This window comes from Topomyia yanbarensis, chromosome 3, assembly GCF_030247195.1.
Source record: "Topomyia yanbarensis strain Yona2022 chromosome 3, ASM3024719v1, whole genome shotgun sequence".
Classification (NCBI taxonomy): Eukaryota; Metazoa; Arthropoda; class Insecta; order Diptera; family Culicidae; genus Topomyia; species Topomyia yanbarensis.
In genome coordinates this window covers 316,569,210-316,582,513 of record NC_080672.1, presented here as the reverse complement: position 1 = coordinate 316,582,513, position 13,304 = coordinate 316,569,210, and the positions used below count along the sequence as shown (strand labels likewise).

Below are 13,304 nucleotides of genomic sequence, written 5' to 3'. Positions count from 1 at the left end.
GATAGATGCAGCGGACCCAAGAAGGGTATGGTACCTCCCGGTGGGAGCGGTAATAAACCCTAAGAAACCAGGAAAGGTCCGAGTTATTTGGGATGCAGCCGCCAAAGTCGATGGAGTCTCACTTAACAGCGCTCTTCTCAAAGGTCCGGATCAACTCTCGTCACTTCCAGCCGTGCTATTCCGTTTTCGACAGTATGGGGTGGCGGTCAGCTCGGATATTCAGGAAATGTTCCACCAAATTCGTATCCGAGAGGAAGATAAGAATTCCCAGCGCTTCTTGTGGCGCGCTTGTCCATCGGAGAAACCTACGATCTACTTGATGGATGTCGCTACCTTCGGGAGCACCTGTTCACCAGCTTCGGCACAATTCGTCAAAAATCGGAACGCAGTACAGCACGCTGAACTGTTTCCTGAGGCATCGAAAGCGATCGTCCACGATCACTACGTTGACGATTACCTGTCGAGTTTCGGATCCGTAGAAGAGGCGACAAAGGTAGCAAACGACGTGCGATGCATTCACGGCCAAGGAGGCTTCAAATTGCACAACTGGCGATCAAATAGCGGCACGGTCCTCGAGCAACTGGGCGAAGTACCAGATGGAACTGAGAAGCAACTGAACCTGATCGACGGGTCGACAACCGAGAGAGTGCTCGGTATGCTTTGGAGCCCATCATCCGATGAACTGAGTTTCTCTACTCAAATGAGCGACGAGGTACAAACACTGATTCGCATGGCAACCCGACCGACGAAGAGGCAGATTCTACGTTGCGTCATGACGTTGTTTGATCCACTGGGGTTACTCTCGCCGTTTATCATCCACGGAAAGGTCTTGATCCAGGACCTGTGGCGCGAAGGCACGGATTGGGACGAACAAGTAGGCGATTTAGTCTATGCGAAGTGGCAGAGGTGGATCGAGATGATCAACCATATCGCAGAGATCCGAATTCCCAGATGTTACTTCCCCAACGCCACGAGAAGGACCTACCTCAGGGCTGAAATGCATGTGTTTGTCGACGCAAGCGAAGTAGCTTATTCGTGCGCTATCTACTTACGCACCTTCAACGAACACGGTAAACCACAGTGCAGCTTAGTAGCGGCAAAATCAAAGGTCGCCCCCCTGAAACCGTGGTCTATTCCCAGGCTGGAACTGCAGGCATGTGTACTGGGCGTACGGTGGTCAAAATTTGTGAAGGAAAACCTCGACGTCCCAGTTTCCAAGACGGTTTTCTGGACCGATTCCAGAACGGCGCTATCCTGGATTAATGCCGACCCTCGAAACTATCGACAGTTCGTGTCCTGTAGAGTAGGTGAGATACTTGAGCATACTTCGGTAAGCGACTGGAGATGGGTGCCTTCCAAATCAAATCCAGCGGACGAAGCAACGAAATGGGGTAGTGGACCGTACTTCAACCACGACAGCAAGTGGTTCCAAGGACCGCATTTCCTGAATCTCCTGGAAGCAGATTGGACCTGTCGCAAAGAACCGGTGATGGTTACCGTGGAAGAAATGCGTGTATCGACACTACATCACAGTTCGTTTGAACCAACGATCGATTTCGACCGATTCTCTTCCTGGGACAGGTTGCAACGTGCGACCGCATACGTTCTCCGTTTTCTGCACAATGCATCGAAGAAACAGCCACGATATAGTGGACAGCTACAACAGTCGGAACTGAAGGCTGCTGAAGAAGTCATCTTCAAGTTGGTGCAACGTGAACAATACCCGGACGAAGTTGCAGCGCTGTCAAACAAAGCGCCCAATGAGACCGGTCAAGAAGTCATCGGGAAAAACAGTTGCATCTACCAAATGATGCCGAAGCTGGACGAGAAGGGTTTGCTACGTGAACAGGGTCGAATCGCGGCAGTTAAGAACGTCGCCTACAACGTGCGCCATCCCGTGATTCTACCGAGAAGGCATCGCGTCACGGAACTTCTGGTGCATCGATTCCACCGCAACTTTCGCCATGGCAATGCTGAAACGGTCGTTAACGAAGTTCGACAATTGTACGCTATCCCGAGGCTTCGATTGGTGGTCAAGAAAGTGGGCAGAGAATGCCCGTCCTGCAAAATACGGCGAACCAGACCAATGATCCCTCCAATGGCACCACTGCCATCTGCCCGCTTAGCCCATCACGAGCGAGCTTTCACCTACACAGGGGTGGATTATTTCGGACCATTGCTGGTGAAGTTGGGGCGATCCAATGTAAAGCGATGGGTCGCACTGTTCACCTGCCTAACGATTCGTGCCGTACACCTAGAAATCGCCTACACACTATCAACGGAGTCCTGTATATCGTGCGTCCGCCGATTCGTTGGACGGCGCGGGCCACCTGCCGAGTTTTTCAGCGACAACGGAACGAATTTCCAAGGAGCCGATCGAGTACTGCAGCACCAGATAAGCCAGGGACTGTCCGCAACGTTTACCAGTGCAAACACGAAATGGAACTTCATACCACCAGGAGCGCCACACATGGGCGGAGCGTGGGAACGCCTAGTACAGTCCGTTAAAGCTGCAATGAAAGAAGCGTATTCCGAGGGGAAGCTTGACGACGAGGGGTTGCAGACGTTGGTCGTGGAGGCTGAAAGTGTCGTAAACTCAAGGCCTCTGACGTATCTGCCATTGGAGAGCGAGGAGACCGAGGCCCTCACCCCGAACCACTTCCTGTTGTTAAGTTCGAATGGGATGAATCAAATGAACGACGAAGATGAAGGACCGAGACAGTTCAGCGAATCAGTTCGGTGTCGAATCCTGGGGGATTCCTGGGAGCAGATCCAGCATCAGCTAAATGTATTCTGGGGGCGCTGGTTGGTGGAATATCTGCCGGTGATCCGCCGGCAACCGAAATGGTTCAGCGAGACACCATCATTGAAACCAGGCGACCTGGTAATGGTCGCGGAGCCGACGAGACGGAGTGGCTGGGAGCGAGGGCGAATAGTTTGCCTGAAGCAGCATGCGGACGGCAGACATCGACGAGCGGTCGTGAAGATAGGCGACAAGACCTGTGTTCGACCAGTGTCGCGGTTGGCTTTGCTCGACGTGAGGAAGAGTGGAGCTCCGGCGGACTCCGGACTACACCAGGGGGAGACTGTCAACGCAGAAACCGTCGAGCTGGCAACACTGCCTAGCAAATGCAACGCGTCCGCTTCAAAAGCAACACAACAGTAAAGCGCCGCGTCAGTGGGTGACAGACGTCATTTGATGACAGTGGAGATACGTCACCGAACTGTCAACGGCAAGACCGCGTGTTCTCGTAATCGGTCTATTCCACATTAGCCGTGAACGAGAACAGGACTGAACTGGCAAAGTGCTGAAAATTAAACAAATTGAAAATTTAAGTATTAAAGTGAAGAAAAGTAAAGATAGTAAAGAGTGAAAGCGAGGTTAGGAGTAAAGTATAGAATTAGATAGAAGTGAGTTAACTGTGCTAGAAGGAAAGTAAGTTAGCAGCTAAGAAAGAAGAAATATTTTTAATTATTGAAATCTAATTTAACCCCTTTAGCTCGCGGACGAAGCTAACCGCTATCTAGGGCGGAGAAAAGGAATAGCCCACCAAATTGTAAGGTACATTTACAATATAAATACGCTCACTAATTCCGAATTATAATTACAGTTGAAGCTAATTAAAATCATTACGCTGTCAAAACGGCCTTTTTCCTTCGCCCTACAACCTCGACACACCTATAGAAAGGTTATGCAATCACTCTGAACATCGCCAACTTACACCCTTCCCTAAACCGCTCTTCCCTCATCAAGTACCCCTCTACGCGAATAAAATTTTTTAATTCCTCTAGAATAAATTTTCCTAGTGGGTCTGAAAAACCAGTGCAAAATTTGGTTTGAAATGATTTTGAATTGCAAAACTAATTTTAAATTTCTTAACAAGTTGAAATTTTTTGGCGGGGTCCAAATCCCCGAACCCTCCTCCTGGATCCGCCGCTGGTTTCAAGTGTTTCAGCGTCGACATATAGCGACTCAAGTTCGTAGCTGTCGATTCTTTGTACGAATGTGTAAATCGCACTGAATATTTAATAGACATTTCCACCATTATATTAAACATAACTACGGATGAGAATTACCCTTAGGGTTAAATCCTCCATAATAAATAACATCTAACATCTATATTAAACATAACCAGCCATAGAATCGTAGTTTGGATAAATGAGAAAGGCACAATTTCACCACTAGGTGGATTAAAACGGGTTTTTTAGTGTGTTTACCGTAAATACTCAACCACTTATCTTGCGCCGATGCACAGTGGGACGGAATCGAAAAAAGCCGAACATTGATATTTGCGATGAACCTATTGGTTATGACACTTTGATGTCTTCGGAAAGGTTTCTTTATTTTTTAAGTAGTTTAATATAATGTTGGAAAAATTTTATTTAAGAGGGTACATACGCAGATAAAAAAAATAACTTTGCCAATTGTTGCCAAAATTGATAGTCATGTATGGAAAGTTTGTAGACAAAATGATTTTATGAAACTTTGTTGAAGTAGCGAAATGGCTATCTGTTAAGCGAAAAAAGTTATTGGGTGAAATTGGAGTACATGTCAGAATACCCCCTTAAAAAGTGTTTTTTCATTGTAACTTTTTTATTTGATTTTTTACAGTTTCTCGATGTTCTAGAAAGTTGTAGATGCTTTCAAAACACACCTTTTTGCGGAATAGGCCAGCTCGGTATCTCATCGTTTTTAGGGTGCATGTCTGTTTTTTTTGGTTTTTTCGTCGCAAATATCAATGTCCGGCTTTTTTTTGATTCCGTTCCACTGTGCGATGGCGTGTATTGGAGAATTCGTGGGCACGATATAAATAAAACAAATGCGTTACTATTGAATCCCTAACGGTATTGTTTCGCTAGTAATGGGCACTGTTTCAAATCTTCTCGATTTCCCCTATAGTAACATTATTCTTGGCGTCATGAGTGAAATTGACGTGAAAGTGATACTCCAGCTTCCAGCTAATTTCTGCTAGAATTTCCATGTCAGTCTTAAGACCACTCAGAGGCTCTGGGCACTATTCAACTAAGCGGCCCCTATAATGAAACTGCTATAAACTGTAGAATAGGGTGATCTAAAAGCATCACAAAGTTATTTCACCCCATGTTACTTCGAAATTCGACTTCAAAATTGAGTCAAATCAGTCAATTATGTTGAAATTAATATGGGAATTGAGATATATGGAGAAAATGCACTAATTCAGATTACCAACACTAGGTGTCGTTGTAAATATTCAGCTATCGTCGAAAAACGCAAAATGATCTCAGCTCATTTAAAAAGTTATTATTTTATTGAGATGATATCTGACCAACAGTTACAAGGTACAACGCAATCGACCTTTCAATTACTCTATGCCTTTCTCAGACCTTGTAATGCGACTGACCTTGATAGTTGTAAGTCGTTGTTTGAGCATAAAGAGTGCCAGGTTCACGAAGAAAGAATGATGGGGGATGGGAGTGCGTTAAACTTTCACTATTTGAACATTATTCAGACTAGCAAAACGTGTTCCTGATATGATGAAACTGGATAAACGAACTTTCAAATCGGAGAAACCCACATTTTATGTTTCGCTGACTTCGTTTAATCACCCTAAGATGCTTTCATAATATTGTTTCTTTTCACGTGAATTGTTGGTGCAGTAGATTTTTGTTATATCTTCTGCCAGACGTTTTGTCCATTGTGCATGTATTGTGACCAGTTCGAAAAGATGTACAAAGATTTCTGGTACATTTTAAATAATACAACCAGTCACCTAATTCAATAAATCTGCATTTCAGAGAAGGTAGTGAGGGTTGAGTGACAAGCCTGGCTGTTTCTCAGCTAAGTAAGCAGAAGTCGTTGGGATTTTCTGAGGTTAAAATCACTGTGCGCGTCTTTTTAGCGAGTGGTAAAACCGACATTGCCAATCCATTCATTTCAACCATTCGAAAGAAGAAGTGTTCTATACCTTAATTGTGACGTAAAGTTTGTTTAAAATTGCTTTCAAAGCGAAATATTAAAATTACTCGAGCGCATCAATACGAGTGTTTTAATTCATTTCAGTGCCAGTGCAAAACAAAAATGAACAGAAAACGCGTCAAGTGCACGTCACCATGGCGCATAATATGCTATGAATGGAGAGTGGTGAAGAATTTGGCAAATCATACATAGAAATTATTTAAAATGTTCCTCAAAAGAAATACTAAGGACTATTCGTACGGGGCTGCCAGTACACAAGAAAACTGAAAATTCTAAATTATTTTAGGCTATTTATTTAAAATATCGGAAACTATTGATAGCTACTTGTTGTACAAATTGTACAACGAACGTATGGTAGAGATGACAATATGAATCCGTTCTAGTTCGATATCCCCATATAAAACAATGACGAAAAACCTATACAAATTTTATCAATCAAAAACCCAGCATGTAATCAACAATAGGTCCCTCTCGGTGGCGCGAAAACTGTCATTTATCCTATATCGGTTTGTTCAACCTTGCATGTGCCATTAATAACAATCTAAATTTAACAGCCTTCCAACATGATGAGTGTATGCGGCAAAGTAATTTATATCATTGCGAGAGAGAGAGAGAGAGAGAGAGAGAGAGAGAGAGAGAGAAAGAGCTGCTATTAGTAACACAAACGCCACCATACCCATCGATCATGCTTAATTTTTGCGCGTCATACAAGTTGGCACCAAACGATTCAATTAAGTAGACGGCGTGTGGCCGAATCAGAACATCATTTAAGCTAGCCTAATGACTAATTACTATCCACTGACTATTAACAACCCTCATTTTTTTCACACAGGATCAACGCCAGCGTCGAAGAGAACCGCGACGCCATCCTAGTTGATGCTAAAGCCTTCGGGTTGGGCGTCATATTCGTGTCGGTAATACAGTTCCTAGCCGCAGCCCTGAGCATAGATGTGATCAATCGATCGGCCAATCGGCAGATCAGTCGAATACGGCAACTGTTCCTACAGGCGGTCCTCCGGCAGGATATGACCTGGTTCGATCTGAATAGCGATGACAATTTCGCGGTGCGAATCACTGAGTACGTTTTCCGTGAGAAATGTTTTGAGGCGTGCTGAGTATACTAATTAGTATGTTTCGTTTTACAGTGATTTGGATAAGCTGAAGGAAGGCATTGGAGAAAAACTTTCCATTTTCACGTATCTGGTAATGTCTTTCACCATATCTGTGATATTTTCGTTTTTCTACGGATGGAAGTTAACGCTTGTGATATTGAGCTGTGCGCCGATTATTATATTGGCAACTGCTATAGTGGCTAAGGTACGATTTTGAAATTGAAACGATTTCTAGGACAACAACTAATAAATTCATTTTACAGATGCAAAGTTCGTTAACGGAGAAGGAATTAAAGGCCTATTCATCTGCAGGAGCAGTTGCTGAAGAAGTTCTTGGCAGTATACGAACCGTTGTGGCGTTTGGTGGTGAGCGGAAAGAACTGGACCGGTACAAAGGGCGTTTAGGTGCTGCAGAAGAGAATGGCAGAAAGAAGGGTCTTTTCTCGGGAATAGGAGGCGGAATTATGTGGTTTATCATCTACTGTTGCTATGCTTTAGCTTTCTGGTATGGGATCAGTCTTATCCTCGAAGATCGCGGCAAAGATGTGAAAGACTACACTCCCGCTGTGCTGATTATTGTGTTGTTTGGAGTGTTGGCTGGAGCTCAAAATCTTGGTCTTTCGTCTCCTCATTTAGAAGCTTTTTCTACCGCAAAGGGATCAGCTGCATCTATATTCAATGTCATCGATAGAATACCGACTATTGACTCGCTTGGCGATAACGGTTTGCGACCACTTTCCTTTGGAGGAAACATCAAATTTACAGATGTTCGGTTCCGGTATCCTGCGCGTAGTGATGTCCAGGTATTGCAAGGCTTGGATTTGACTATAGAGGCAGGAAAGACTGTAGCGTTGGTAGGGCCATCGGGCTGCGGAAAGTCAACTTGCCTTCAGCTTATCCAGCGACTGTATGATCCTCTACACGTAAGTGTGTCAATCGTTTTAGTACAACATGCAGAATTTTTGATTGTTTTTGTGTTTCAACAGGGTAACGTGACCATCGATGGAATAAAAATTAACGAATTGAACATAAGCTGGTTACGTTCTTACATTGGTGTAGTTGGTCAGGAACCGGTTTTGTTTGCTACCAGCATAGCGGAAAACATTCGCTATGGTAACCCAGATGCGAGTCAGAGTGATATAGAGAAAGCTGCCAAAATTGCTAATTGCCATAGCTTCGTAACAAAGTTGCCGAATGGATACCACACGATGATTGGGGAACGTGGTGCTCAGCTTTCCGGTGGTCAAAAGCAACGAATTGCTATTGCACGAGCGTTGGTTCGTAATCCAAAAATCCTCCTGCTAGATGAAGCAACCTCGGCACTGGATCCAAACTCCGAACGACGTGTTCAGGATGCTCTCGAGAAGGCCAGTCGTGGTCGTACCACTTTGGTGGTATCTCATCGATTATCGACAATAACCAATGCGGATAAGATTGTATATATAGATAAAGGAGTGGTTGCTGAACAAGGAACACACGAGGCTCTGATGGCTAAAAAGGGGATGTATTATAATTTAGTGATCGCTAGTGGTGCGCTTAAGCAGGATGATGATGAGGTCAAACCAATTAGGGACGACCAAAATCAAGTGGGACCGAAGAGTGATTCTGCAGATGATGACGCTTATTCTGACGATGAGTCGGATGGAAGCAAATCTGGAGAAGTTGTCGAGGACGACGTAGAAGATGCTTATCCGGTATCTGTGTTGCGACTAATGAAACTTAATGCACCAGAATGGCCATACATATTGTTTGGCTGTGGTGCGGCAATGGTTGTTGGAGCGTCGTTCCCATTATTTGCAGTACTTTTTGGTGAAATGTATGGCGTAAGTATTGATAAAACTATTTCCACAATATCGTAACAATATATGTACTGTTACTTCCCCAGATTCTCTCGGTAGCTGATCCGGAGTATGTGAAAGAGGAATCCAACTTCTATTCGTTACTCTTCTTACTACTAGGTGTTATAACAGGTATCGGGACATTCTTCCAAACTTTTCTATTCAACGTGGCCGGTGTTCGCCTAACGGCGCGACTTCGACAGAAAACCTTTAAAGCCATCATAAGCCAGGAGATGGCTTGGTTTGACGAATCCAATAATGCCGTTGGAGCACTATGTGCTCGTCTTTCCGGAGACTGTGCAAGTGTACAAGGTGCAACGGGAACACGCATCGGATCTCTTCTGCAAGCCGCCTCTACTATTTGCATTGGAGTAGGAATAGCTTTATATTACTCGTGGAACTTAACACTGGTATCGGTGGTTGCTATTCCGATAGTGTTGGGATCGATTATACTAGAATCTCGGTACATGGAATCAAGTGCCCTAAAAGAGAAACAGGCTCTTGAAAGTGCCATTAAATTAGCGGTTGAAGCCATTTCCAATATTCGTACAGTTGCCAGTTTAGGTCAGGAGCCATACGTTCTCGATCGATACAACAAAGAAACTGTGAAGGCGGACACAGCCTGCAAAAAGAAAACTAGACTGAGAGGCGTTGTGTTTGCCTTGGGACAGATTATGCCGTTTATGGGATACGGTTTGGCACTATTCTACGGTGGAAAACTGGTTTCAGAAGCGCAGTTGGAGTATAAAGACGTGATCAAGTAGGACTAATCTTATTAACCATTCAAAAATCGATGCTCTATGAATATGTATGATTTTAGAGTTTCCGAAGCACTCATCTTTGGCGCTTGGATGCTGGGACAAGCTTTGGCTTACGCGCCGAACGTGAACTCTGCCATGCTATCAGCTGGACGCCTCATGAAGTTACTCGATCGTACCCCGAAAATGCACAATCCGTCAAGCACATATCGTCCAATTTCTCAGGTGGGTGACGATTGCCATGATTACCATACTCTCATATTTTGGTTTTGTGTTAATATTAACTATTTATATCGTCACAGAAACACGAAGGCAACATAAAATACACTGATGTGGAGTTCCGCTACCCCACGCGACCTACCGTTCCCATACTGCAAGGCTTGAATTTGGAGATTCAGAAAGGAACCACAGTTGCTTTGGTTGGACCTTCTGGGTGTGGAAAATCTACCTGTATTCAAATGCTCCTTCGCTATTATGATCCCGACAACGGCAAAGTAGTAAGCTAATTTGCTCCAATTAGTGGAATAACCTGTATTGAATGAAATTTTTCCCTTGCAGGACATTGATGGCATCACCACGACAGACTTCCAGCTTAGTCGGATCCGCGCCCAAATGGGTCTTGTTTCCCAGGAACCGGTGCTGTTCGATCGAACCATTGCGGAAAACATTGCCTACGGAGACAACACACGTGACATCCCGATGCCGGAGATTATTGAGGCTGCCAAAATGGCCAACATCCACGAGTTCATCGTAAACCTCCCGAAGGGGTACGAGACCAGCCTGGGTACTAAGGGCGCACAGCTGTCCGGCGGTCAGAAGCAACGTATCGCAATCGCACGTGCGTTAGTTCGCAATCCTCGGATATTGTTGCTAGACGAGGCAACGTCAGCTCTGGACAATCAAAGTGAAAAAATTGTTCAGAATGCACTTGATCACGCTCGAAAGGGTAGAACCTGCATAATTATTGCCCATCGGCTGACGACCATTCAGAATGCGGATGTGATCTGTGTCATCCAGAACGGTGTTGTAGTCGAGTGCGGCACTCATGACGAGCTAATAGCGCTTAACAGAATCTACTCGAAACTGTATACCATGCAACAAGTGGCTTAAAGTGCACTTAAATGTTCACGTGCTCATTATTCAATATTTTTTTTATTGATTGATTGATGAAATCAGAAGACTTAATGTGCCGTAATGGATGTATGTTTCAGTACATTCGTAAAACCCGTATCGCACATCGATTCTAGGACAGTCTCAGCGATGGAGGCAACGAAAGGAATTTATGCGTAGCGTTAATGTAGAAGTGATATTTAAACACCTCTTTATAGCTTAATTGACTTTTAACTTATTCATTATGAAACCAGTACATCATATAACCGAATCAAAACGTTGAAATCCTACTGTTACTGTTAATAAATTAATGAATTTTCTATCACTTTGAATGTCGACAGGCACTGTGCACTTTATCATGGATATTCTTTGGATAAGGAAATTCATACTTCAGTGTTCAATAATGCCGCCATAAAGTATTGTAAGCATTTCGCGTATAGTAAACTATTTTCCTGCACACTTCCTTTACATAACAATTGTTAAAATCCTTCTTCGAATTAGAAAACATCACTGAAGCTTTATCAGCTTTGAATGTTTAAGGTTAACAAAACAAGAATCAAAGTTGAAACTATTGTTGATATGTTGAAGTTTTTTATGAGATGAAAATCTACTAAAACGATTTTATTTATAAAATACTATCCTTAATTTTTGAAAGAAATATTCCTTGGTGTGCGCCGGATTAAAGCTAGTTCCAAAAAACGAAGACACAGTTTGTGTTCCTGAGCAAACACCTAGACAGGCGTGTTATCCCGCAAGAAAAGGAACTCAACATGCATTATGCTATATTGCTCCTAAGTGGAGAACAATGTTGTGCTCTTCACGTGCAAAATTGATTTTTTTTGTTCCACTAAGAATATCCTGTAAAACATTTCATTGGTGACACAAATATACATAAATAATGAAGGAGGAAATAATGAAGGAGGAAATAATGAAGAGCTTCCAACCAACCACCAACGACAACGGTCCAAGGTTGATAAATCCCGCAGATGCCAATAACAGCATGAAAGAAGCTCACGGAAGCTCGCAAATCGTCCATGTTTTGATAAACGTTCGACAATTCTCCGATGTCATTGATATCAAAATCTACCGAGGACCGAACGTGTGCTCTGACAAATATTCGACGAGAACATTTCAAATGGGCCGATAAACAAAACGTAAACAATTCCGGTTAATACTTACTTCAAATAGACACTAACAAAGCTTTAAACACACCTTAAATAAGCCGGTTCTGAAGCCTGGCTGTTGGCGAAATAATAGATTATCGAAAAGGCACATAAGCAAAATAACTTGTTTTGATTATGTTCCCTTTCACTTCCCCTCAAAAATTAACGGTTCATATACACCAAACAACAAAACGGGAAAATTTGCTTATGGGCCCTTTTCTTAATGAAAAAGACTATACTTGAAAATGGAACAAAAACATCGCAACACCAAGAAAGGGATCAAAATAAACGTCACATAATCATTTGCTGTAAACAAAAGGGCTCACCCGCACGCACTATAAGCTATCGTCTCGCCGAAAAGGGATTATAAGAGAGGGCACAAAACCAGTACGATATTTCAAAAGGGACCAAAAAATTTATCTGCAAAAATCGTTCAAAATACAATTTTTTAATAAAATCTGGTGTACTATTCGGAAAAAATGGTTAATTTAACATGGCATTGAGTTGTTTGGTCCTTAAATCAAGCTCCTGTTCATAAATGGGAATATAAAGTACGAGGTAATTTTTCAGACGCCATTTTCTCAACATGAGCATATTGTATATAATGCCTTATGAAATGTTGACGTCGATATCTGGTGGTGTGTAAGGCTCGAGCAAGACTGTCCAGCATTTTCGGTTTCAAGCGTTAGAGAACCATACTACTGAACATACAGCGACAGCCAGCGGAGGGCCCAAGTAGCACGCTTTGTTACTGTATAGTATTTGTAACTCTCTTGGTAACAACTATGTTATGGAAAAAGCGCACTTTGTATGTTGTGCAACATGTTCCTAATTGCAACAAAATAATGAAAACAATAGCAGCGCCATTTGTCGAGTACTGGGTAGTTGGACAGCTCTGTTTTAGGGTGGAATGGCAAACAAAGAAGCATTTGCAACTTGTTAGACTGTTTGTGCAAGTTAGCAAAGTTTCTGATTAGTTTCACAATTGGCCAGCTCTATAGTTACATAGTTGCACAATCAGTTTAAAAACCCGTGGAAATTATTTTCAAATATATCCAACAATAAAAAATATTGTGTAGCAGTTGTGCAACATTTAAAACTTTCAACAAGTTGCAATTGCTACTTGGGGGTGTTTAAAAGGAAAATGGCCGACAACTCAAGGGACGAATTGCAGATCGTCAAACAAGTATAGTCAGTACGGCAGCCACAGCAGTAATGGTAACAATACGTGAAACCCAGCCAAATGGATGGTTCGATGCTGAGTTCCAAAGAACGGAGAACCAACCATAGTTGCCAGAGCGCTGTTACCGGACTCCAACGAATTTTTAACAGTGTGGCGACGGCCTCTGACTTCAACAGGACGCGGA

The 13,304-nt window shown here is 43.2% G+C and overlaps 1 protein-coding gene across 2 annotated transcripts in view; it reads left to right on the top strand.

Moving 5' to 3' along the window:
- Positions 1 to 11,407, top strand: part of LOC131694047 (multidrug resistance protein homolog 49) — a 96,698-nt gene extending 85,291 nt beyond the window's left edge. For both annotated transcript variants that reach the window (XM_058982402.1, XM_058982401.1), the window contains exons 4-11: positions 6,789 to 7,034; positions 7,102 to 7,273; positions 7,332 to 7,991; positions 8,055 to 8,891; positions 8,954 to 9,666; positions 9,727 to 9,889; positions 9,967 to 10,161; positions 10,223 to 11,407. In XM_058982402.1, the coding sequence (XP_058838385.1) occupies positions 6,789 to 7,034; positions 7,102 to 7,273; positions 7,332 to 7,991; positions 8,055 to 8,891; positions 8,954 to 9,666; positions 9,727 to 9,889; positions 9,967 to 10,161; positions 10,223 to 10,774 (3,538 nt within the window). In that variant the 3' untranslated portion in view covers positions 10,775 to 11,407. The remainder of the gene's footprint in view (positions 1 to 6,788; positions 7,035 to 7,101; positions 7,274 to 7,331; positions 7,992 to 8,054; positions 8,892 to 8,953; positions 9,667 to 9,726; positions 9,890 to 9,966; positions 10,162 to 10,222) is intronic.
- The last annotated feature ends 1,897 nt before the right edge of the window (positions 11,408 to 13,304 follow it).